Source organism: Octodon degus, unplaced genomic scaffold (assembly GCF_000260255.1).
Source record: "Octodon degus isolate 3935 unplaced genomic scaffold, OctDeg1.0 scaffold00134, whole genome shotgun sequence".
In the NCBI taxonomy this organism is placed as follows: domain Eukaryota; kingdom Metazoa; phylum Chordata; class Mammalia; order Rodentia; family Octodontidae; genus Octodon; species Octodon degus.
The window spans coordinates 3705853-3731296 of record NW_004524710.1 but is presented as its reverse complement, the minus strand read 5'-3'; the positions used below and the strand labels follow the sequence as shown (position 1 = coordinate 3731296).

The 25444-nt window shown below is 47.1% G+C and overlaps 1 protein-coding gene across 2 annotated transcripts; it reads right to left on the bottom strand.

Moving 5' to 3' along the window:
* Positions 1-7789: 7789 nt before the first annotated feature.
* On the bottom strand, positions 7790-19063 carry Gem (GTP binding protein overexpressed in skeletal muscle). 2 transcript variants are annotated; one of them, XM_004641308.2, is made up of 5 exons: positions 18946-19063; positions 17385-17724; positions 11387-11463; positions 10446-10650; positions 7790-9095 (listed from the first exon to the last, which is right to left on the bottom strand). In XM_004641308.2, exons 2-5 carry the CDS (start codon positions 17713-17715, stop codon positions 8818-8820), a joined length of 891 nt encoding a protein of 296 aa, XP_004641365.1. In that variant the 5' UTR covers positions 17716-17724; positions 18946-19063; the 3' UTR covers positions 7790-8817. The 2 variants fall into 2 exon arrangements, with proteins under 2 accessions (XP_004641365.1, XP_023557151.1); XM_023701383.1 differs by lacking the exon at positions 18946-19063 and adding an exon at positions 17956-18058.
* Positions 19064-25444: the final 6381 nt, after the last annotated feature.

Genomic DNA, 25444 nt, shown 5'->3' with positions numbered 1-25444 from the left:
TCCATATCTCTGACAGCAGAAGCCGAGAGTCTGGGGCTGGTGGGGCTCGGGAGACACGCTAGGAAGAGCTCAGGCCCAAGCAGGGGACAACGGCTCCTCTCTGATGTCATGGTGTAGACCTAGGTAACATGGCAGCATGTTCTTGTCAGCTGGACCCAGAACCCTGCATCATAGAGCAACTGAGCTACTAGAGCACTTGGTGCAAATCACAGTCCCTTTCAGAGTCTCATTGCTTCTCTAGGTACAAAGACATAGGAGGGCTCAAGAGCTAAGACCATGCAAATACTAAGCCTGAATCTTTTGGAGGCAATACATGTGCTGTCCTGTGTCTCAGTTACTCTTCTCTCATTGCTAGCACAAAATCCCTGACACCCAACTCCCTGACACCCAACATTAAGGAAGGAAAGGTTTATTTAGCTCAGTTAGTGGATGTTTCAGTACATAAGAGGCTGGCTCCAAGGCAGAGTGGCACATGGCAGAGAGTGGCCATTCATGGTGGCTAAAAACAGCAAAGAGCAAAAAGGGGCAGCAGCTTCAGCTTCTAGCAGGCCTCTCTCCCCTCCATACATTATCTTCCCAGGGCAGATGCACCACCCACACCCACAATCCCAGCACTGGACCAAGAATTAATCACGAACTTTAGAAGTTGCCCCATTACTGCATGAGGCTTTGGGAGGACACCTAGACACAAATCATTATACTGTGTGACACAGAGTGATAACTAAACATTAGCCACTTCTGTCCCCGTGGACATCATCATCCTGGCTGGGACTCTGATCATTCCATGGGACAACCCAGCATCCCCTTCAAACAGCGCTGCATGAGGGTGTCACAGCAGGCTGGCTAGGCCACCTCCCACCCCCTGGGGTTGTGTATTCACAATGCTGCAGTTCTAGTCCAAAAGACATAGAGGCCCTGCTTTCACTTATTTTTCTTTTTCCATCCCAGTTCAACATACTTTTGCCCAATCATTCCTCAGATAAGCCAGGCTCCTCACAAGCTGTTTCCAAATATTGAAACACATTATGGCAGGCCACCAGCTCCATCTTATAATCAAATAGATGAATCATGAGGCAATTTCCTTTAGATTTTTTTAATAGGATTTCCACTCCTACCTCATTGCCTTGTCTGGCCTGATGTTTACAGAAAAAAAAATTACTACTTTCAAATATAACCAATTGTGTTTTTTAGTCAAATAAAAGCTGACTGGCTGCTTGAGTTGAAGGTCTTATAATTCTGGGCCCATTTTCTGATGTTCCTACATGTGCCCTGCCTTTGAATCTGTGGGTGCTCCTTCCCCAGAAGGGGCCTCCTCCCATACATACATGGGGAAAAGAGACCCATCAGTTGTTCCTGAGACCATGGTCATAACTGAAATAAATCAGACCCACATGTGTAAACATCATATTGTCTCCCTAGTGTAAGAACCTGAAAGAGTAAATATAATCTGAAAGGTACAATGGATACTGGGAGAAACTGTTCAAAGGGGAGGAACAGCTGGGATGAGGGAAAGGAGAAAATAAAAAAAAGAAGAAGAAAGAAAGGGAAAAAAAAAATATATATATATATATATATACATACATACATAGGATAGCTTGGATAATTGTACTAATGATTTCCACTGGTCTATTGAAAGGAGCAATTAATGCTTAAATATTTTTCTCTCTGTGCTTTTTAATTTTTATAACTTTTTTGGACCAGTGTTGCATGCTTATATTGGGTAATCTGATCAACTAATTTGAAGACAATGATATGCAACATAACAACCTTTGTTCAACTCCTACTATATTGTTTAGTGAAATTCTGTATCTTTTCTGTTTTGTTCATTTGTTTGTCTTACTATTTTTATTCTCTTTTAAAAAAATATGTACTGCAATTATTTTCTAGATTTGAACTGGCCTGGCTTACATGTATATGCCTTCAGCATCACACCCATACATACAGGTGTACATGTATATATTTTATACACATGTATGTGCTCACATGGGCTCTCTAGTCTGAACTCAATAGTCTCTGGGTATGAGATGTATCAACATCATATAGGTGTATGTGTATAAAATTGCAAATATATTTCAAGAAAGTACCCTGAGAACTCACACAACTGTATGGGGGGCTTTGGTGAGAATAACAGCAGTATTCCTCAGTCCTTCTGAATTTGGATATTTCCTAAAGCCTGACAGTAAAGAGGTGGTGTTTTAAATTAAAAGGTTAAAAGACTTTGGTACAATAGACTATGCAAGGACACTTTTGTTTTTACTTGTTTGCCCACAATCCCAGCAAATATAAATTACAAGGACTTGTCTTGGATGTCAGACAGGGCTTATGCTTCTTGAATATTCAATGTCTTTGGTAGATTCTAAAATAATAAAAGCCATTGACAGTGGCCCCCTTTCTGGAACATTCAGATTGAAATGTGGCAGGAGATGAGCATTGAGCAGATATGTGGGGTTATCTGTGGGGAGCACTTTGCTTTTCCTATAACTGTGAACCCTTTTTTTACATCTATTCTGTTCTCAGACACAGAGAGAGAGAGAGAGAGAGAGAGAGAGAGAGAGAGAGAGAGAGAGAATTGCCTATATATTCTTGTACTGAAAATCCCAGGTCTTTATTTTGCATACATTTCCCCCTGGCTACATAACAACAACAACAACAACAACAACAACAACAAAAAGACTGTCTAGTATTTACTTCCTCCTTTCCCCGTAGACCGGAGCACTGTGGGTTCAGGGTCTCTTGCTGTTCTGTGGCTGGTTTGCAGGCAGTTACAAATTGAGAATCTATATCCTTACTGCAGTGAAATCTGGTAAGCAGGGCCTTGGCAAACTCATTTCTGCCCCACTTTCTTTCCTCACTCACCCCACCATTTCGCCCTGGGATCAGGACACGGTCGGCATCAAGCCGCCCTGCTCTGTGAGTGCTGCTCACCCAAAACCATCCATGCTCCGGGCGTGTGCATTCTCAGTGCCCAACAGACACACAGCACACACATTCTCAGGTGACCCTCCCACCCCATGACCAGTTTCCTCCCTGTCCCTGAAATGCCTCACTCCACGTGCCAGTCCAGGGCTGTTGGCGGCCTCCTCCTTGCCAACCTAGAAGTAGTCTTTTCCCTTCCTGTTCCAGCCACCTCGGCAATCCTAGTGATGGCCTCAAGCATCCCCATTTCTGTCAGTCACACCCTGTTTGGAAACATCAAGCACCGCATTGCCTTCAGAACCAAGTTCAAACTTCTCAGTCTAGAGTCCACCGTCTCCTGCCGCTGTTCCATTTCACTCACTCCTGTCTCTTAGGCAATAAGCTAATGAGCTATGTGCTTCACATTTAGGCCTCATGGTGTTCCTACAGGGATGGGCACTATTCTCCTTGTTCTTCAGAGGAAGGAATTGAGGTTTACCCAAGCTAAGTTAAATTGTTCGAGATACCTATCTTAGTTATTTTTCTCATCACTGGGACAATATAGCCAACACCTGCAACTTGAAGGAGGAAAAGCTCATTTGGTTCACTGCTTGCAGAGGGTTTGGTCCCTAGTGAGCTTGCTCTAAAGGCAGTGCAGCATGGCAGAGGGGCACAACAGGGGAGAAACAGCTATGACACAGCCAGGAAATGGGGTCAAGGGAGGTGTAAACCCTTCCAGGCCACACCCACGGTGGTCTTTCTTCCAGGTCCCACCCCTAACAGCAAGTTATAGGCTCATTAGTGAACTAATCCACTGGCTGTTGTGCTGCCATAATCCAATCACCTCCCAAAAGTCCCCCAAAGAGCACAGAGGCTTAGGGAGGACATCCAGACATAAACATAACAGTGCCCCCATGCATTTTCTTTCCCAGGGCTGCTAAGCTTTAACATCAACTTGATGGCTTAAAACAACAAAACCTGAGCCCCTTGAAGTTCTAGAGACTTGGAACCCAAGCTTGGCACACGCTCCCTGTGAAGTCCTCTCCAGGAGAGGCTGATTCCTTGACGCTCCAGCTCTGGGCTCACGGACACTCCTCAGCTTGTGACTCAGTCCCTCCAGTCTCCACGTGTCCTTTTCCTAGTGTGGCTCCTCTTGCCCAAAGCTCTCTGTTCCCTTAGAGAGGTGCCACACATTGGATCTGAATGGGTTCATCTTTTTTTTTTTTTTAAATTTATTTATTAACATTTATTTGGGGTGTGTGTGTGTGTGTGTGTGTGTGTGTGTGTGTGGCAGGGGGCGCAGCTGGCTGGTATGTGGTGCTGGGGGATCGAACCGCGGTCCCTGTGCTTTATCAAGCTTGTTCCAAGTAGGTGCCTTAGACCACGGAGCCATCTCTCCAGCCCCTGAATGGGTTCATCTTGAGATCCTTAACTTTTACATCGTCAAAGATCATATTTCAGGCAGCTTTTCCATTGCTGGCCAGAATACCCAAGGCTGTGACTTAAGGGAAGAGGTTTATGTGGCTCACGGTTTCAGAGGTCTCAGGCCATGTTCATCAGGCTCCAGGGCACAAACCTCAAGGTGGAAGGGCACTGTGCAGCAAATGTGCTCATTTCATGGGACAGGGAGGAGGACACAGGCAAGAGTGCCATGAGCCACATGCCCAAAGGCTGCACCTGCCCACCCCTTCGTACATTCACCTAGGAAGCCAGTATATGACCCCACTAACAAGCATAGGGCCCTGGGATACAGTCTCCTCACAGAGCCACGTTGACAGGCTCAACCATCACAGGCCCTGTTCCTCCAATGAGGTGATATTTTGAAGTTCAAGGGGACATGAATGTGGGGACAGCTATGTTCAAACCACTATACTCAGGAGTTAGGTTTTTCTGACTCCACACATCATTTACTTCACTTAATGACAGCCAGAAAGTTCCTGAACAAATCAAATATCTCTCATAAATGAGACCAATGTCTTTCCTTGTGCTGTTTTCCTTATGTAGACCATTCTTGCCCCTTTTCTGCTTTTCCACCAACTCTACCTAGGGAAATCCTGAGCAGTCTTCCAAATGAAGTCCAGTGCCCCTTCCTCCAAGATGCCATCTGGGACCGCACCAGCCAGGCAAGAGATCTTCCTCCACTCACTCTCCCACAGCCTCATTTCTAGTCTCTGATGGCTGTTACTGTCTTCTACATCACACTCAGGCTTTTGTGCAGTCGTCTTCATTGATCTCACTTCCTGCCTCTATGCTCCATGGCCAAAGCTCCTTGAAGGCCAGGCTGCCTTCTCCCACCACGCATTCTTCTCAGCACATCGTATGAGCAGGGGCACCTTAACTGGCCTCTTGCCCTGTATTGATTCATATATTAGTAAGCAAAAATGTAGACTGCATAAAAGCCAACATTTCTCCAATGCAACCACTTCCCCCAAATGGAATATTTTGTTTATTTTTGGTTTTTTGAGGCAAGATCTTGCTATATTTCACTATGTTCAAGGCTGACCTTGAACTCACTATGTAGCTCAGGCTGGCCTCAAACTCAAGGGGATCCACCTGCCTCAGTCTCTCAAAGGCTAGGTTTACAGGTGTGTGCCACCATACCCACCTCCAAAAATGGAATTTTTTAAAGCCTAATTTACATTCCAGCTAATCATTTTAACTTTTCCCTTTATTTGAATTTGATTTAATGAAGGTTAATCCATCTTTTCCAAATATAATACATCCAAGTTTAAAAAATAAACTCTTTCTAGTTCCAATGCTACCTTCCTTGGCTTTGGAGGACAAATCAACTGCTTTAAAGGTTTCTGAGGACAAGGTTGATGTCTTGGTCACCATTAGATTCCCAGCCCCCATCAACAACATTTTCAGAAGCATGAAGGAGTGGAGGCTTGACACCACATTAGAGTAAGGATGGCCACTGTTCTCACTAACGGCGGCCTGTGCTTGGGCGGGCCTCATGTCACTCTCAATCCAGCCCCAGGAGACAGGCATCCTGCTGTCCACACTATGGAGGGAAGCTGAGGCTGGAACAGAACACAGATCTTCACCTGCATCTCTCCAGGGAAGGGCTGAAAGCCAGTCTGATCCCAGGGCTGCAGCTCAAAACCGAGAGGCCTCTCAGATGCAAAGCAGCCTGTGTTGTCCTATATGGGTCAATCCAGGAGCCTAGGTATGATGATCCAGAACAGGCCCTTGCTCTGGCAGGCTTGGGATATACGGGCCATCGGCTACAGAGCCTGAAAGACCAATGGGGACAGTTGGGTCTGAGAACAGACAGTAGTGCAATAATGAGTTTGTGTTGGCTGTGTGTGTGTGTGTGTGTGTGTGTGTGTGTGTGTCTTGTGTGGCGTGAGGAAGAAAAGGACTATGTGCCCAAGAACATTTTGAAAACTAGAATATGCAATGACCAGGAGTTCCATGTGACCCCATCTTGGCCCAGCTCTTAACATCTGCACAAACATCACTAAGTCCTTACGGCCCTGCTCTAGTTTGCGGGGAAATGAGCTTGCTCCTAAAGGACCTGAGAGGAGCCACAAATTCCGGAAGAAACTTCTGAAAGTCTTTCCATCGTCAGTGCAGAACACAGGGGTGGAAAGGAAAAGTAGCAGTCACTCATGGAAAGGAGTCTCCATTTGAATTGGGTAAGCAGACATAAAACTAGCTCAAATTTATGCAGAAGGAAAGGTATACAAGAATGAACAATGAAAACTGGCCCTTCTCAAGCTATATACTGCACAGCAGACTAAAAAATGCTCATCCCACAACTACCTTATATGGCTTGTATTAGCAAGCCCATCTTTCCCTCAAAGATTCGTCAATGTTAAATGACACAGCCAAGGGTCACCCCAGGCCCATCCAATCAGAACCTTTACTCTTATTACCTCCCTGCACTATTTCCTTGAGCCACTCGAGATGCAAAGTGCACAGAGATGGAACTTTTGCCCTCAACTTGGAAAATAAGTGTCTGAGATAGATCACTTTCATTCTGTGTTCACTTTAGACAATGTGCTAAGTGTCGTGGTTGTTATGGGTGTGTGTCTGACCAAACTCAGAGAAACAGGGATGCAAAAGTGAAAGAGAGATGAGAAGATATGAAAGTTCCCCGCAAGGTGCCCCATTCCTGCACACAGCCCTTGCAGGGATGCCATGTGACTGTCAGGCCACATTAGTGTCAGAGAGGACAACAATCTGAAAGCTTTGCCTGGCTAGATCTCAGACAAAAAACACTATCCCCCCATTTTTTTTAACTTCCCCTAAAGCTTTAACCAAGCTTAAGACCATGAGCTTTGAGGGAACAAAGTGGGGCCCATCTGTTCATGCAGGAATTTGCCAGACCAAAGTAAACGGTCTATTTGGCTCTGACGATAGCATAGCATCTAGATGACCCTAAATACCTCCCAACTGAATGAGCTAAAAATAACTCTGCATTACTGTGAATCATGATTCCAAAGGAGAAAAAATGTCAGGAATCCTCTTTAAAACAAATCATGACTGCGCTGCTACTAATGAAAAAAATGAAATAACATAATGGGTCTCTTTGGAATATACCTGTTGTAAAGACTATATAAAAAAAATATCTTTTTTAATCTTTTATTTATTTACTTGGTACAGGGTCTCACTATGCAGCTTGGACTCATTTGTAGTGATCCTCCTGTCTCAGCCTTCCCAGCGTTGGGATTACAAGTGTGCACCACCCTGCTCAGTTTTCAGGCCTGCCTGGCACAAACCCAAGGTTCCTGGGCCTTCACAGCATACAGTACTGGGGATTGAACCTGGGTCCTTGCGCTTGCCAGGCAGGCACTTAGACGGGCCAAGCTATCTCCCCAGCCCCATAACTATCTTATAGGAGGAGGAAAGCAGAATACCTTTGCTTTCAAAGATTTTATTTATTTTATTGTAAGACATATAGAAAAAACTTGCATATTTTGAAAAAGATAGAAAATGGTAATAAAATGGACACTTTCCTTATTAAGAAATATGTTCATAAATATGTTTATCAAATGTTAAAATGGTTATTTTGCAAATAATAAATAGAGCAAAGCTGTGACATACAAGGGTCAACTCAGAATATTGGAAGTTTTTATGCAACATGTTTTATAAAAATTCAGTCCTTAAAAACTTGGCATTTTGCACTTCAGGTTATGAATAATTCAGACTTTTAAAATATTTTCACAATGGCTCCACGATCTCAAAAATAACAAAACAAAAAATAGTGGTTTGACTAAGTAGAATCTGATGAGAATAATATTCCCCAAATAAAAAAGTATTAGACACATAAGCAAAGATTCAGTTTTTGAACCTATACGTGGTACACGCATGGTTCCCAACCCTACAAATCCCTGTGGGGACTGAACAAAAATTATAAGTTAAGCTTTAGTTTCCAGCACGGTCCATCATTTCTTTTCACAGTTTGATGGAGCAATCGCAGTTGTGACCATGACGAGCTGAGTTCCACAAGTCCGAGCTCCAGAAAACAACATACGCAAGAAGCTCTCCTCCTCAGCATAAGCCGTGGGACAGCGCTCCTACATCTCTTTATGACCCAGTGGCCGCCAATGCACATGGAAGACCAGTGGGTAAAATTCCAATGGTGAAATTCCTCTTGTAGGCAATCTTTCCTAAGCTCCAATTCTTTACTATCCAGAGGAGAGAGAAAACTCTTGTGAACACTCAATAGGTCTGGTACCAAACCTTGGGTGTCCAAGTAGCAGGGTCAGGCGTTTTCCTATAAATAAATACTGACTCTGCGAACGTCTTTCACTTCCCATGCGTTTTGTTGCCCATGAGGCTGACGTGTTAGTTCCTGGCTGCAATGGAGGAAGCCACATCTAACAATACTTAGGCATCCAATCTAATATAGATTACTGATCCCAGGGGCCTTCGATGACGCCCATGAGAGGACATCTGGGAGGAGCTGGGCGCCTACAGCACAGAGAGGTCGTGGCAGGACTTGGACTTGAGCTTGAAGGCCATGTTCTTGTTGTTTTTGGCCACAATCTTGCCCCAGAAGCGCCTGGCTTTCCTGGGGATGCTCTCCCTCCGTTTCTGGTAGGCCAGCCGCCGCTCATTCTTCTCCTTGCTGTCCCGACGAAGGCGGACTTGCCGCACGATGCCCTCAAACAGCTCCTTCACGTTGTGCTGCACAGCAGCCGAGGTCTCAATGAACTTGCAGTCAAACACAACAGCACACGCTCGCCCTTCTGGTGAGAGAAAGGACAGAGGAGAGTCAGAGGGGATGCAGAGCATGATGGCGGGGCACATGCAGCCATGTTAGATGACTACAGTTGAAAACTGCACTGGGGCAGCTCTAGCCTAGTGAGCTATGCCTCCTGTGGAGGAACCCACTAGGACACACACCCTCCCAGGGTATGAGGCTAGCAGAAGAGCTCCTGGAAGCAAGAGAGACGGACTTCAGATCTGGTGCACCCTAAATTCCCTGTGTGAAAGTCCAATGTCTTCAAACACAATGGTACCGATTACAACAGCAAAGCAATACCTTTAACTCCACTGATTACAGACTTAGTATGGGCCAAGGACTAGGCCAAGTTCATTCTTTTCACTGTTCATAACAATCTTGGAAAATAAATTATGACCTCCCATTCAAGTAGACAAGGAAAATGGGGAGGTCTTTTAAAAACTTGAGGGAGTCCACACAGCCTGTATGTGATGGTGAAGCCATACCTGTTCAATTCTCAAACCAGACTCTTCTGGCTCAGTTTCCTCAATAAGAAATTAAAATCCTACTACTTGGATTTCCTCTCTTTAAAGAGAAAAAAAGCTGTGATAAGATATTTTGAAGAAAAAAAAAAACAGGATTTTACAAATACAATTATAGCAAATTATTCAGGCTGTCCTAGGAAAGTCTTAATTTCAAATATTTCTTTGTGTTCAAGAAGTGACTGCTATAGATAGTCATGTCCCAGCAGCAGGACATTCCCAACTAGTTGAGCACACTGTCTCAACTGTGTTTCTTTTCTCCTGAGCAGGTCCTGGCAGTACTGTATTTTATTTTTCCATCTGTACCAGGGACAATATCTATATTAGGCTAACAAAATCCCAAGGGCCCTTAAATCACTTAGGGACCTACTCAGCAAATAGGAATTAACCTTGAGCTAGTATGACAAAAATATTTGAGTACCATGTGACTGATGACATAACTGAAATGCAAGGGATGGGGGCAGGGCACAGTAGGAGGGTATAGAATTTTCAAGGCTTAGAGGGACTGATGCTAGCTGGAGTCAAAAAATCCTTCCCATAATCCCCCTAATCAATCCCTGAGTGTGATCTCTTCCCTAAAGAATTCCAGGAAAGAATAATGGGAAAGCTCCCAGGAAACCCTTGGGAGCCGGGAGATTGGAATCCCACAAAAACCAGATGGATAAAGCAGGGAGACCAGAATGGTAGCAGTGTTAGACAGGCCACATACAGCTCCATGTAGTGCTTTAACAAGGCCCTGGTTCCAGCCTCAGGAAAGAAGGAAGAGCTCTTGTGTGAAGGCAAGAGCAAGTGACCCCAGGGTGCTTTCCATGGTGGGGCACCAACCCTCTTACCTGACACAGACACTTCCCGGCACCGCACCAGGTCGCTTTTGTTGCCAACCAAAATTATAGGAATGTCCTCTGTCTGCCGAGCTCTGCGGAGCTGGATCCGCAGCTCCGACGCCTTCTCAAAGCTCGCCCGGTCCGTGATGGAGTAGACGATCAGGTAGGCGTCCCCAACCTGCATGCAGTGCTCCTGAAGCCACTCATTCTCCCCCTACAGAGACAGGAAGCCCTTCTGTGAGCTCAGGCCAGTCGGGAAATGCAGAGGACAAAAAGCCAGAAAGCCACCTGGAACTCCCCGGAATCCAGAATGCACAGTCTTTGTGCCTACAAAGGTCTGAGGGCTGGAAATATTGCTATTCTGCATTGTATTCATGTCCAAATTTGTTTCTTTCCAATTTCCTCTACAGCTTGAATTGAAAAATTACATAGCTGCTCTGCCAAACAGCATTTCTATCGAAGCTACCCCAAAAGGGGCCTCTTCTGACTTTCTAAAAACTTCCTTTTGCCTTTCCCAGGGGATAAAAATAAGAATCCTTTGTGTGAACAGGAGAGTTCTCAATAAACAGAAGGTCTAGCATATATGCTCAGACATCCAAAAGCAAATGTTGGAGACTAGTGTTCAGAATGTCAACTTCATACACGATGGTTTTATGTGGCTGAAAATACCATTTGTGCTTGTTTGAACATTCCCTAAAGCAAACACACTTTTTGTGGGTTTTTTAGTAGAACAAAGGGCAAAGCACTGCAACTTGCTTGCTATTTGGAGCTCATCTGTGAATGACCCACTCCTTAGAACAGTCTTGCTTTTCAGAAGTGAATGCTTTTAACCAAGAAAATAAGCCTACCTCATCTGCAACAGCCACTATGTAAAACAAGGTCACCATCATACCAGCCTGTTGAAGGGTGAGCTCTGAAAAACTTCACCAAGAGCTCCAGGGTCTGCATACCTTATTTTCCCACATGTCCAGGAGGATGATTGTCGCACTTTCCCCATCAACAATCAGGGTTCGCTCATATGTATCTTCTAGAAAAGAATGAATATTGATATTAGAGCAAGTGAATATGCAACACTTTGACCTACGAAGGCCACAGAGAAAGTTACACTAGAAAATAAACTTCCTAAATATGCAACTAATTATACAGTTATACAGGTAGCTGCAAAGGTAAATGACTAATCTTGTCATCTTCAACAATATATGATGTATATTCCTCCAGCACTTACTAAAAATTCCCAAACCACTTGAATGACAAGGTATTCATTTTCACCATTCTTGGAGCTTTTGCACAGGGAAACCATTTAGGAGGATAAACTCACTTAAGAGCTTTTGACTCATTCAATAGATGAGGCTCTGAGGAAGCAAGCATTAACCATGAGCTCCACTTTCATAAGCTCTATGTGGAAACCCACTGTACTGCTCAGCGGTGGGCCCCTGCACACACTGGCCATTTCAAGAGTTTGAGTACAGAGACATGTCTCCTCTTTGGGCGGTACAAGAGAAACATCTTGTGGCTACCCCTGTTCAGACTGTACTTTTCTTCCTTTAGAATAAACAGCAACCCCACTCCCCAGGACTACGTGGGCTGTTTTCCAGCCTTGAGTAGCACAGAAGCGCACCCCCTCCCTGGCAATGGAAAATTTACTCCCTGCCTGCCAGATCCTTCTGAGTGGAGGTGAAGGACAAGCACCACACGATAGGCCAAAGCAGCTACAGCTTGGAGGACTCTGAGAGGGGTGACAGGGAGGCTGTCCTGGGTGTCTATGAGCAGAATGCCCATCCCCCATGTGTGTACAACTGAGCCCTCTCCTGTTTTCACAATAAAGTTTCCTATTTGGGATTTCACTGGTTAAAAGCAATAACTTTTTTAGTAGTTTATCATTTTTCTTGTTGGTCCTTTTGCCTAGAATCTCTTCCCTCAGACATCCGCAAGACTGCTCCTTTGCTGCTTTCTAGGGAGGGTATACCCTGCCATCAATTCAAAACTGCAACACTTCACCCTCACCAAAATCCCTTAGCCCCTTGTCATATTTTGTTTCTTTGTATTTATTGTAACCTAATATGCAATATATGAAACTTAGTTATTTTATTATTTGTTTCTCCTGCTCCCCAGAATGTTAGAGCAGAGATTTGCATTTCTGCTGTACACTATGGCCCCCAGCACCCAGGACAGTGCCTGGGACAGTGCAAGTAATCAATAGCAGTATGTCCACGGAATGAATGTGTGAGTGAATGAATGAATATGTGCACAAATGATAAACATAACATGTGGCTGTGACCACAGCAAATACAAATCAGAACCTGAGTTCCAGCCCTTCTTAATTATGTGGGACAGGACCACTTATGCACGTTCCCTGCAGCTTTCTTCATCTGTGAGATGGGATCAGTAACACTGCCCACCCCTTAGAGCTCAGCGATAGTCACACCTATGGAGCCTGAGCACACAGCAGAAACTCCACATCAGCTGCTGCCCTCACTTGCTCAGATGAGAAGCTGGCCCTTGCCACGCTCAGCATCCCTACTCCAAGGAAATTCCAGCTTCAGAGTGTTGTGGTGAGGGCACCAGGCAGAGGAGGGCATTCTAACAGTGAGTGGTTCATGGAAACAAGCACCCCTGCATAGAAAATGTTTCCTTACCCAGAAGCTGAAGTCAAGAGAGGGAAAGGGAAGAAAACAGGGACAGAGGAGAAGAATGTTAACTAGAGGGGGCGCTATCCGTCCATCTCCCCATCTCCTCAAATGTCATTCTTTTCATCAAAGAAACTGCTTCCCACTGGAGGATTAGAAACCCGTCTTGTCCCTTCTGCTCCTGGGTCCACAGCACAGTGCCAGCATGAGGCAGACCTCAGCGGGATGCTCGCCTACAGGGCAGGCCTGGCCTCAGCATGCAGAGGGGCCCACAGACCGGGCCTGGCAGGGCCAGTGGCCCTCTACTACCACAGTTTTCATCTTTTCACTAAAACTCCTACCAGCTCCCAGAAGTCTCAAAAGAACACTTTTTTTGCCCTCAGCTACCACTTACCACTCAAAAATGGGTACAGGGGATCTGCTGAATAGTTCACAAAACAACAAGCTGTTCCAACAACTGAAGGGTAAAACCAACCCTACTTTCTCTTAGTATAACAGAGATAAGAAAGATCTAGAGAAAAAAAAAGGGCTAAGGGTTACAGCTGTCAAAGTAGAAACAAGATGCTCCGACATCCTGGAAGTTTCCTGATGGGATCATTCTATCTGACCTGACCTCTGCACGAAAGCCACTGGCTGGAGAGTAGAGACCGAAAGCAAAATGTCTCCTCCAACCCATCACGCCCAAGCAGGCCAATGGTTTATGTCACTTCTGGCTGCATGCCTCAGGGACTCCACCAATACCCAACGCATCTTGTTGGGTGGCCTCCCACTAACCAGGTCCTTGTAACCAGAGCTCTAGGTTTCTCTACCTCCTTTGGTAGTCAGCTCACATTTTAGTCTTTTCAAGTATTAATCAGGTGAGGGAAAGGTAAATCAAAGATCGAAGGCCTCTAGAGGAGTTTTTTGAAATTTGCTCAGAGTTAGAGACAAGAGTCAGGCCTATCAGCCTGGGCTGCTTCTCAGCAATAGGGGTCTGGGTGGCCTCACAAGATGAAAGCCTGGGTGCCCCACACACATTCTACATAGCAAGAAAGGTCACTGGGGCCAAGGAGGTGCTACAGGGGGCTTAAGCCAGCAGCTTCTTTCCCAGACCAGCGCGGCCTGGTCTGTCTCTCCTCATCTAATCCTCCTGACAAAACCTTCCTTGATCAGACTTGCATCAGCCTCTGACAAACAGGCTCCAGCACTCAGCCTTCACCTTGAGTTTCTACATCTGTCCTCCCACAGCCCAGTTTCGTGAAATCCTGCCAGAATCCTGCTGAGTCAGCACAGCCAGACTCTCCCCACCCCTCCAAGTCACGTCCTACCCACTATCCCATCGCCCACCTTTGAGCTCTAAGCCCTTGGCCCAACTTCAACGAGACTCCTATTGTTGGTTTAGCAGGAATCCCCCTAACCTTGATGTCCCTTCTTAGTAATTTTCCATCACAGAGCTTTACAACCTGCTCCCTGGCTGTAAATCACCACTTGCTCTCATTGTACTTGGAGTTGAGCCCAATCTCTCTCTCCTATTGCAATAGCCCTGATGCCTACTGCACGCACCCTGAATAAAGCTTTCCTACACAGAATTCTGTCCTTGACACCCCTTGAGTTTGGAGGCCTCCTGGGCTCAAACCTGGCTCACTGTTGAGTGGAACCTGCACAGGTGTCTCATGCTAGGACTGACTCCTGCAGTGCCCAGAACATTCTGAAGCTCCAGCACACACACACACCCCTCCCATCCCTTTCACTTGCTTTCTACTTTCAGGCCACAGGGGGCCCCAGGAACCCTGGGAGAAATGCCTGCTCTAAGGCACTGCCCTCTTCTCTCCTCGCTCAGATCTCCTCCAATCATCTGAGAAAGCTGAGGGGAGAGCAATGGGGTACAAAGGGGAACGGAGACAGGCCAGAGGCCAAGAAGAATAAAACCACACAGTTCTAAAGGTTAAAGTGCCGGGAGATAGCTCAGTGGCATAAGCACCTGCCTGGCAAGAGCAAGGTCCCAAGTTCAATACCCAGTCAGAAAAGAAAAAAAAAAAAAAAAAATAGAGGAGCTAAGCTCATGAAAAGGAAATAAATAGTGCCTCCCCAACTGGCAGTAACCAATGTTTGCTCTATGATTCCTATGTGCCAGCACTGCTACATACATGCCTAATGTTATCTCCCTTTAATCCCCGTCACAGTTAATGAAGAGTCACCCCAACTACACTAATGAGGAAGTCTCAGGGGGCCAAGGGGCTTAGCCAAGAGCATCCAGCTAAGCCTGCGTCAAGCCTGTCCAAGTCCACCTAACAGGCTCCAAGTGCAGTGCTCTTTGCGTACTTCCCTGGTAAGCGCAGACTCCCTCCTCCTCTAGCTCAAGGCTCCAAACTCCTGTCCTGAGAGCCCAGTTTATACACCCCTTCTTCCATGAAGCCTTCTCTAATTTCCACACCCAGAACTACTCCCCCGAATTCCACTTTCTCACTGCACTTTCTCCTGTAACTCTTTCAAGTCATCTGTCTGACCTCCATGCACTGTGAGCCCCGCTAGGGACACGGCCCAGGATGCTGCACACCCACAGTGCCTTGCCCAGCTCCGCAGTGTATGTCCAGTATCTGCTCAGGAATGAGTGGATGGCTGAGTGAATGGATGGATGGATGGATGCAGGAATGGCATTAAGCGTGCGCGGAGAGTCAGAAGACTGTTGCAATGTTAACTGTAACAACATCCATCTTTATTAGGAGAGACAATGATAAAAATTTGCATAGATTTTTTTTCTTATGGTTAATGCTGAAAGAAAAAGACAGGACAATGCAGGGGCGTTAATTGGAAAATCCTCCTCTTGGGAAACACGAAGTGAATTCATGGTTCCAAACAGGACCTACAAACAAGGGACGTGATCCTAGATGGCATAAATCAGGGCACAGATGGGTCATTTAAGATGTTTCTCATTGCCACAAGCTCAGTTTATGGAGGTAAAAATCCTTTCTCTCTCTCCCCCTTGTCTTTCAACAATACAGCTGTCCCAAATAAGGAAGCCTGCTTCCCAAATTCCAGATAGGAGTTGGCCTCAATTCTCTATGCCTTTGGGGATACCACCCTCTGGAGACACGCCACCCTATTCTAATGGACAAACGTTTCTCAAAGTCTATTGTCCTTTAACTGTGTATTCTCCCCTTAAAAACAAACAGAAGGTTCCAGGCATGGTGGCACAGGCCTGTAATCCCAGCATACTGGAAGGTCAGGCAGGAGGACTGCAGGATTACATGACTGAGTCCAGTCCTAGAACTTAGTGAGATCCTATCTCAAAATAAAAAATAAGAAGAGCCAGGGCGTAGCTCAGCGAAGGACAAAGAACAGGGACTACACTCACAGTTCATCCCTTGTTTATGTAAGTCCCCAAAGCACTTTATAGTTACTTCCTAAGGTATCTCTTCATTTCACCTCCAGGCGCCCCCTAGAACCCAGCTCAGAGTAGGCACATGACTGATGTCACTGTTCAGTATACCTAATAATACTTGGAACTTAAATCCACTGCAGGAGATTTGGGACCAACCACAACTAGGTTTGAATCTGGGCCATACTACGCATAGGTTTTTCACCCTGGGAAAGTCACTGGACTTTGTAAGCTTCCAATTCATCACTTGTAAAATACTGGTTCCACTCTTGTATTACCAAAAATATATGTGGTGAATACAGCCCACAGCAGGGGTCTATAAATGGAAGGTGGGAGAACGATGTCTCATAAATGGGAAAAGCACTGAACTAAGGTCACAAAATCCCAAATTCCAAAGCCAGCTTCCCCATCAGGGGATTCTAGGTCAGCTACCTGGTCTCCCTGAAATTCCATTCACTCATGAGTACAGGACTTTCTTGAGGATCAAAGTAAATAACGGCAAATATAAAACACCTTGTAAAGCAGCCCCACTGCAAATGTCCAACACAATAACCCTCCCAAAGGTTAGCTTTTCCTTTGCTTCTAGCCACAGCCACTCACAACCTTTACAAAGAGACTCAACCATCCCACACTGGTCCTACCTTCCCTTGACTCTAGCTGAGCTATGACTCGTGGGATTCCAGAAGTGAGAAGAGAAATTAATGCTACATCAATGAGTCATGATTTATAGCTCAGCACCGAAGCTGCTTCTGAAGTAGTAAATGCTCTGACCCTGAGATAGTTGAGAGCATTTCCATGTTCTTGTCCCGGGAGCCTGTACAAGGGCCTTTCTGGGGGCTCCATTTCCCCATCCAGTCCTAAAAATTCACAACATCAGCTCCCAACTCTGCAGAGAAATGACCCATCACCTCACTGCCTGGACCACTGCCAAGGACAGAAGCTTCTTGGGGATGGGCCACCTACCTCCCAGCACCTCACAATCGCTGTCCATGCTGTCATGCACACCCGCAAAGATGTTGGCCAGGGTGGACTTGCCCACCCCTTGCTCCCCTATGAGCACCACGCGGTAGTAAGTGTTCCCCGACTCGGAGGAGATGACGGAGTCTGTGGAGTCTGAGGACCAGCTCCGGCGGCAGTGGTCCTCAGGCATGGCCGAGTGGCGGTTGTGGTGGTTGTACGGGTGAGGCTCTTTCTGGACCATCAGATGCCTGCCATCAGCTGGGATGCTCCAGCGCTGCTGCTGTGGCTGCATGCCCACAGTGCCCTGGCGCATGGTGACATTATTCAGCGTCATCGTGGAGTCCTAGGGAGCAAAGCAACCAAGATGCCAGCATGAGAAAACATAAGGGAGACTCAAACACATGGTCCATCACACATCTTAGCATCTTATTAGGTGTATCAGAACAGAGGCACCAATCAAAGCCCCCAAACCCCAACAAGCCAGGCTTTGAACTGGACACACACACACACACACACACACACTATTAGTAACTAGTTCATCTGGCAAACTATCATTTGCAGAGAGAAAAAATACCCTTAACATCTTCCACTGCCCACAAGCTTGCTCCATCCTCCCAGAAGCCTTGGGCTCCCCACTCAGAGCTGGATGGAACCCAGAGACAACTGGAAGAGCAACAAGTTGGTGCCGCCGCTGGGACCGGATGGCCAGGTTAGCTGCTCTTCTCTAAACAAGGCTCTTACTTGAGCCAGCATCCTGCAGGCTTTTGTGCCTCAGTGGGAAACACGTGGCAATGACATCACTGCCCCTGGCCCGACTGGACAGGACTTAAGACAACTTCCATGTTTAGTAAAGTCGTCCTGATACTCTTTGACTACCCAAAGAGAAGGTTGTGTGAGGAGTAGGGGCAATCTCAGTCGCTAGGTCAAGCCTCGACTCTGCCCTCCTGCACACAGGTACTACGCTGTCTAGTCATTCTGGCAGGAAAACGACCTGGTCCCACGCAGACCCATCAGACTCAGAGACGGCCTTCACCCTCAGCACACCACGGCCATGCTGGGCTTCCTTTAGATTCAACTCAGAGCCCCATCCCCTTCTTGAAGCAAACCAGAAGGCTAAAGACTCTCCAAAACCTGACATTCAACAACTTGCTTCAACTTCCACCTTGCAAGACCGCCCCGCCGGTCCCAAGGTCTGTCCTCCCAGATGGCTCGACCTGAAGAAGTGGAATCGCTCCCCCTTGGAGCAGCAAGACCAGCGCGCGGCAGCCAGGGACACAGAGACCTCACCCCCAAGCCCCGCGCTCCGCACACGAAAGCCATCCGAGTTTGGAGACAGCAAAGCAGCCCCTCGCTCGCTGACGTGCTGCAAACCAGACCCGCACAGGGTCAGGGAGGGCGGACCGGGGCCTCAGTGCGGGGCCGAGCTGGAGTCCTCGGTAGAGAGCGCATCCTCGCCGGGTGCGCACCCCAGGGGCCCCGGCAACTCGGAAAGTTCCGCGGCCGGGCACGCCCCCTCCCTGCCCAGCGCCCCGCCGCGCCGGCGAGCACCCCGACGCCCCCTTACTCGCTCGGCCGGACTCGCCCGGTGGGCTTCTGCACACAGGGAAGCGGGACTGTCGACCGATCGCTGGGAGCTCTGCGGGCTGCCGTCCGCTTTTCGACTCGCGCCACCCGCAGTTTATAGCGAGCGCCGGAGCCGGGCCGGGCTTTTCCGTGACGTCAGCGCGCGGGCGGGGCGGCTCTGCAGCGGCGGTGCGGGCGGCTCGGTTACTCCCAGTCACGTGACCCTGCTCCCCTCTACCAATCCGATGACAAGTCAGCCCTGGGCTCACTTTATTTTTATTTTATTTTTACTAGGTGGGCACCGGAAAATGGGAAGGAGGGGGGTAACCACTTAGTGCGACTTGATTGCGCTTCCCAGCAGAGCGCGTGCAAGCTGTCTGGGTAGAAGACGAGGAGTCGCACAGGCTTGAGTCCGCTTTGCCAAGAAACCAGAGTCCGCCCGTGTGGAGACGGGGTCCCGCGGGGTGCCGCAGCCGCCCCGGCAGCCAGGAGCCCACACTATTTTGTTCGCCTGTTCCAGCAGGGACTCAGAGAGAAGGGGCCATAAAGAGGTGAGAAAAGGGACGAGACCTTGACAAGGACAGTGTTGAAAAATAACTTAATTAGGGATCCAAGCAGAATGCGCTAAATATTGCCACCCTCGGGCGCGGGGCCAGAGCGCTGAGGCTCCTCAATCAGGAAGTTTAATCACATCGCAATCAGCAGCGTCTCCAACTCGGGGAGCGCTGGCGCGCCTGGGTCTCTGCCTCAGCGGTGCCGCCCAGCCGTGCGGGGGAGCTCACGCGCAACCCGGAGACCCCAGGGAAGAAGGGCTCCTAGCTACTCCAGATGCCACTTACTAAGTACTTCCGGGGACCTGCTCTTGGTCAGTGCCATTAGGCCTGCAGACATCCTCTCACATGAAATGGACAGATGCTGTCCCCAGTGTATGGTGGAGGACAGGGAGGCACTACCAGAGGGCTGCCCAGCAGCAAACAGCTGCTGTGCATGGCGGGCCCAGCCTAGGAAACCTGGTTTGCCTGGCGCTTGCTCTGCATCACCCAGCCAGTGGGCTCAGTGACCTCTTCCTTGGGACACGGGCATTTCCAAGATGCTGCGTTTAAAGACCACATTGGCCTCCCCAAATTACATATCCACTTTGCCAACCAGCTTTGCCCCTGGCTTGGCTGGTGGCTCCGGGAAGCAGCCAAAGACACTGGATTGTGTTACAGTGACGGGGCTGTGTGTGACTGAGGGATTCTCTTGTTTTGCAGAATGTGTCTGTTTTAAGGGTTACGCAAGTAACCAGCTGCTGAGACCTACAGGCGCATGCTCAACGACAGCTTAGAGCCCACCCCCTACTCGTTCTCTACATAGAATGCCCAGCCCACTGGGTGATGACCACTACACTGAGGACGGTCATAGCTGGGACTGATCATACTTTCCTGGAAAATGCCCTGCACATCTGTCAAATTGGAAAAGGAAAGGAGAGTGGGAGAACCAGGGAGATCATACCAAGGGCAAAGAACTGACTCTGTTCTGAAATGATGTGATTTGTAAATTACTTGCTTTTCAGACCTGCTCATGCCTTTACCTTGGTGAGCCTTTATTCTGTCAGTGGGTCTCAACAAAAACAATGGGAGTGAAAACTAAGAGCAAATCAGTGTTTACAGCATAGTACATAGACTGTCAGTTCTATATTTTTTTTTACCATGATAGGAATCTCACATTAATAAGAATCTAATTCTGTGTGTAGACAGTATCAACTATAAACTGTTTTTCATTGCCTTATGTAAAATGTGCTCAGGGACATTAACATAAAAATTGGAGGGGGGGGGAGATGGCTCAGTAGAATAAGCGCTTGCCTGGCAAGCGCAAGAGCCTGAGTTCAATTCCCAGTTCTGGAAAAAAAAAAAATTGGGCGGGGAGGAAAGTGCTACCACGGTACTATGTGAGTACATTTAAAATTTTCTGTCCCATGAGAAGACAGATGAGGACAAACAAGAAAATGACTACTGAAGAAGTCTCATGGGTCCGAGGCTGAGGCACGAGGGTGACAAGTTCAAGTCCAGACTTAGCAACTTTGTCACTCAGTGAGACCCTGTCTCAAAATAAGAATTAAGAGAGCTGAAAGCTGTAAGAGAGAAGGAAGGAAGGAAGGAAGGAAGGAAGGAAGGAAGGAAGGAAGGAAGGAAGGAGAGAGAAAAAGAAAGAAAGAAAGAAAGAAGAAAGAAAGCAAGCGTCTTAACTGAAGACAGCTACTGCTGGAGCAGGTCGCAGTTGCGCTGCAGCAGAAGCATGCAGGCAGACAGACCTTCATCCTGCAGAATCCCAGCTGCCTTGTTCAGGGTTGCAGCCTCCCAGGAACATCTAAGGATAGGAAGGTGGACATGAAAAAAATTAAAAAGGTAGAATCAGGGCATTTGGGCAAGTGGCAAGTTCTGAAGAAGAAAATTGGCAGACTGTTGTTAATTCTTATTCTACGAATTGCTTTCTCCCGAATCTTTCTGGCAACATTTAAAGGCTTCCTTAGGTCCTCACTAAACTCAGCGGCTTAAGACGACAAGGAGGCGGAATGTAAAGCAAGAAGAATAATTCACCTTGAGAAATTCACGCCCTTATCTCGGTGGACCCTCATCATCCCCATGACAGTTACTCATATTTTCAGGGTAGAAGTTCCAAGGGACAGTGTTATGTAACAGGTGGTACATGGCAAAGCTCATTCTCGGGGGCTGCAGACTCAACCAGTTCTGTTTTGAGGAGGTCACATGTCAGCCCCTGCTCCCGCCCTGGCCCGTGAGTCCTAGGCCTACTCCCTAATTCCCTCAAAAGAAAGTTTTCACACACTGACTGAATTGTATTGACTGAAGGTCTCAAGGGTCCACAGGGGGGTTTCTCTCCTTCAATATGGGAGCCACACTTGTTCCTCTCTGTTCTGTAGGCCCAGGCTCAGGGTGAGAAGGCAAATTTGGGGGTCCCCTGAGGGGCCTGTTCATCCGCTGTTGTGGCCACTGCCTGTCAGCATATTAACTTGAGCACCCAGTTGCCCTGATCTCCAAGGAAGGACAGAAAGAGGAAAGAAGTGAGGTAAGAGACATAGAATCTTGGCCTAGTTGTGAAAAATGGTATCAGGGTGTCACAACCATTAATGTACTATCATGTTGAATACCATCCCTTGTAAACTCTATGGTAGGAGCAATGGTAGGTAGGCCCAGGATCCTCCTATGCCTGGATTTGCAATTCTATTCTAAACGTTCTAATTCTATTCTAAAGGCAACAGAAACATATAGTTACTTATCTTTAGTGTATTTCTATCGCCACATGGCACAGAATTACTGTACTACAACCAAGGTCGGGATTACTAGTGTCATTAAGGAAAGCTACTCAATGACAATGACACTATTCAAATGCTCTCCATTTTCCACCAACAAGGAGGTTGATTATAGACTGGGCACTGAGTAGTTTCTCTTTTCCTTTAGCTTTTTAAATGCTTAATTGGTCAGCTTTATGTCACTATAATGAAATACCTTAGGCCATTAACTTATAAAGAGAAAAGGTTTGTTTGGCTTATAGTTCTGGAAGCTCCAGTCCAACTTTGGGTGACCCCATTTGCTTTGGCCTACTAGCAAGGCAGCACAGCATGGCAGGAGCATATGAGAGAGTAAAATCTGCTAACATCAGGAAGCAGGAGGAATACTGAGACCAGGGTGCCACAGTCCCCTTTAAGAGCATCTTAGTGGTCTAAGGACCCCACCATCACCCACCACCTCCAAAGATCCTCATTGTCTCCCAACAGTATCACCCTGAGGAGCAAGCCTCTACCACTTGGACCTTAGGGAGCAATGTAACTTCCAAACTATAGCAAATGTTTTGCCTTAATGCCTTAGGCCAGGCACGTCCTCTGTGCCAATTAATCTTAATGGTCAACTTGACTGGATTGAGACTCCTGGAAAGGATCGTCAGGTTGTTACTCATCCGTGGATTAATCCAATGGCACTGTAGCTGAATGTAGTTAGGATGGCCCAGGTAGGAGGTTGGTAGCTGGGAACACGTACTGCTCCCTGGCACTCTGCCCTGTGCTCTGCCTGTCAGCCCACGAGAAGTGAGCAGCTTCCACCATGGGGCTCCTGCCTTGGACCAGCTGACCAGGGACTGAAACCTCTGAGCCTGGGAACCAGGATGAGTATCTGTCCCCTAAGTCGTGGGTGCTGGGTATTGTGTCCTGGCAGTGGAAAGGCTGGTGCACCTTGCACTGCCCACAGTTCTTACTAGCAGCTAACAGCTCCAAATGACATCTTGCTGTTTATGTAATCTGCTGTCCCCTCTAGGCATTTGATCCCACCAACATAGGCTGAAAGAAGAGGTTGGGGACTTAACATCAAAAAAATTCAATTCAAACCTTGATCTTACCTTTCATAGCAATTCGATGCTGGGGATGTCACTGAACCCCAGGAACCTTGGCTTCCATCGTTCTGAGCACAGAAAGCAGTGCTCAAGGGAATGGTTAGGACTCTGCTGCAGCAGCCTGCCCTTGGTTTTGTTGCCTGTTGAAGCTCAGGTAAAATTAACCCAGCAGAACTCAGGACACATGAGGTAGGAGGAAAAAGGAGGAAGGGCAGCAAATATACTCGTGTTAGATGTTACTAGGAGAAAATAATTAGCAGGGCAAATGGAATGGCTAAGTTCTTTGTAAACAAACAAGGAGATAGGGGCCCCATCCCCCGCCCATATAATAGGTCCCCACCAGCCTCAGTGATACTCAAGAAAGGAGCTGGGTGGGAAGCACTGTGCAAAGCGCGTGAGCACAAAAGGAGCCGCCCACTCACTCTGAAAGGCCAAAGAGAGAAACAATTACTACGCGGAACAGCGATGCTTTACAGAAGGAAGGGGAGGGCTCCAACCGCGACGTCAAGAGAGCCCTGATTGAGAGAATATGAAGACTGGAGAAAAGAGGGCTAAGAATAACCTCGCCAGAACCAGAGGCCTGCAAGAGCCAGATGGACAGCTCCTCCAGCTGCACGCTGTTGCAGACCAGCCCTCCCCCACCCCACTTCTCCCCAGATCCCGCTGAGCAGATTTAATTTCCCATTGAAAAAGCGCCTAGTTCACACCCCACCTTCGCCAGCCCATTAGCCAAGCCTGCCGCAGGCCTCCACAGCTAAAGAAGCAGAAATAGCTAGAGCCTCCCTTGTGCAGTCCACAGAGTGAGGGCTGAAAGAGTCTCAGACGGTGAGCAGGGCCTCCTGGGGAAAGCAGAATCCCCCCTCCCCCACCCCACCCAGCTTCCTCCAAAATTCATTCAATAATAAGAAACTAAGAGCATCTACTTTATGCAAGGGTTGGGAACAAACAAGGTCCTTAGAGGCGTGGAACTTTCTGTTGTAGGAGAAATGATTGCTGCTTAATTAAGCCATCACATTTCTTCATTCACTGGCTTATTCTTTCTCTGGGTGTGCCATCCATTAGCCTCAGCAAAGGCTAATGATTTCGTCATCAGCTAAAAGGAGCTGGAAATACTGGAAAAGTCCCCAAGCCCCCCAGTGTAGTGGAAGCATAAAGAAAGGAAGCTCTTGTGCCCAGCTGTGGGAGGATAAACTCGCGTGGCCGTGTTAGAGGTCACACATCAATCCTCTGTGACCCCAGGAATTCCACTTCTAACTGTGCCTCAGACATTGCGCAAGAAGATAAATACAAGGATCCGCATGAAGGCGCTCGTGGCAAAAGCGGCAGTCACAAAATGTCCAGGGGTGGTCAGCAAGAAAATGCATGGTGGTACATTTCTGCAACGAAATACTGCGCAGCAGTGAAAAGGAATGGCATGGATCTACTTTGTACCAACCAAGATCATAAAGCTGGCTTGAAAACAGGAATTGCAGGATATAAATTGGGTCTCCCTCTAAGATTTATATGCTCTTTTAAAATGTCATACATTTATTGTTAAACACATTTAGTAAAAGTCTAATAACATGGATGAGAAAAGTACACACTGACTTCAGGATAGAACCTCAATTTTGGCCAGAGAAAGACCCTGCCAAAATTAAAGGCAAAGGCTTTAATTTTGCCAGTTATCATGATAGAAAGATTCTTCAGTGACAAATATGGAAAGGTCAAAGGAATAAACAGCTGGACTGAGGACATGCACAACACCTTTCCTACATGGTCGTGTTTCCCTTTACCTGTCTTGTACCCTTAATCTTACCAGTTCCTGATTTCAGAGGCTTTATTTAAACAATTACATGGTTTCCCCAATACCTAATAGGCAATGAGACTTTTTCAGTTTTGCTATGGTTCACTTAACTCCTAAAACAAATGTCATACAAAATGTTTTCATAAAAATTAATCAAAACCTTAACTGATGAAAAGCTAGATGTCTAAGCTTAATTTTTTAAAGATTTCTTGTCAGTCTGCTTATAAACTAGCAGCAATCGTTGACCGGCACACTGTATTGGTGTGTGTTCTCTGCCTGCACAGTCTGATCATTTTTCCAGATTGGAGCATTGACTGGTAGCTATGAGGGCAAC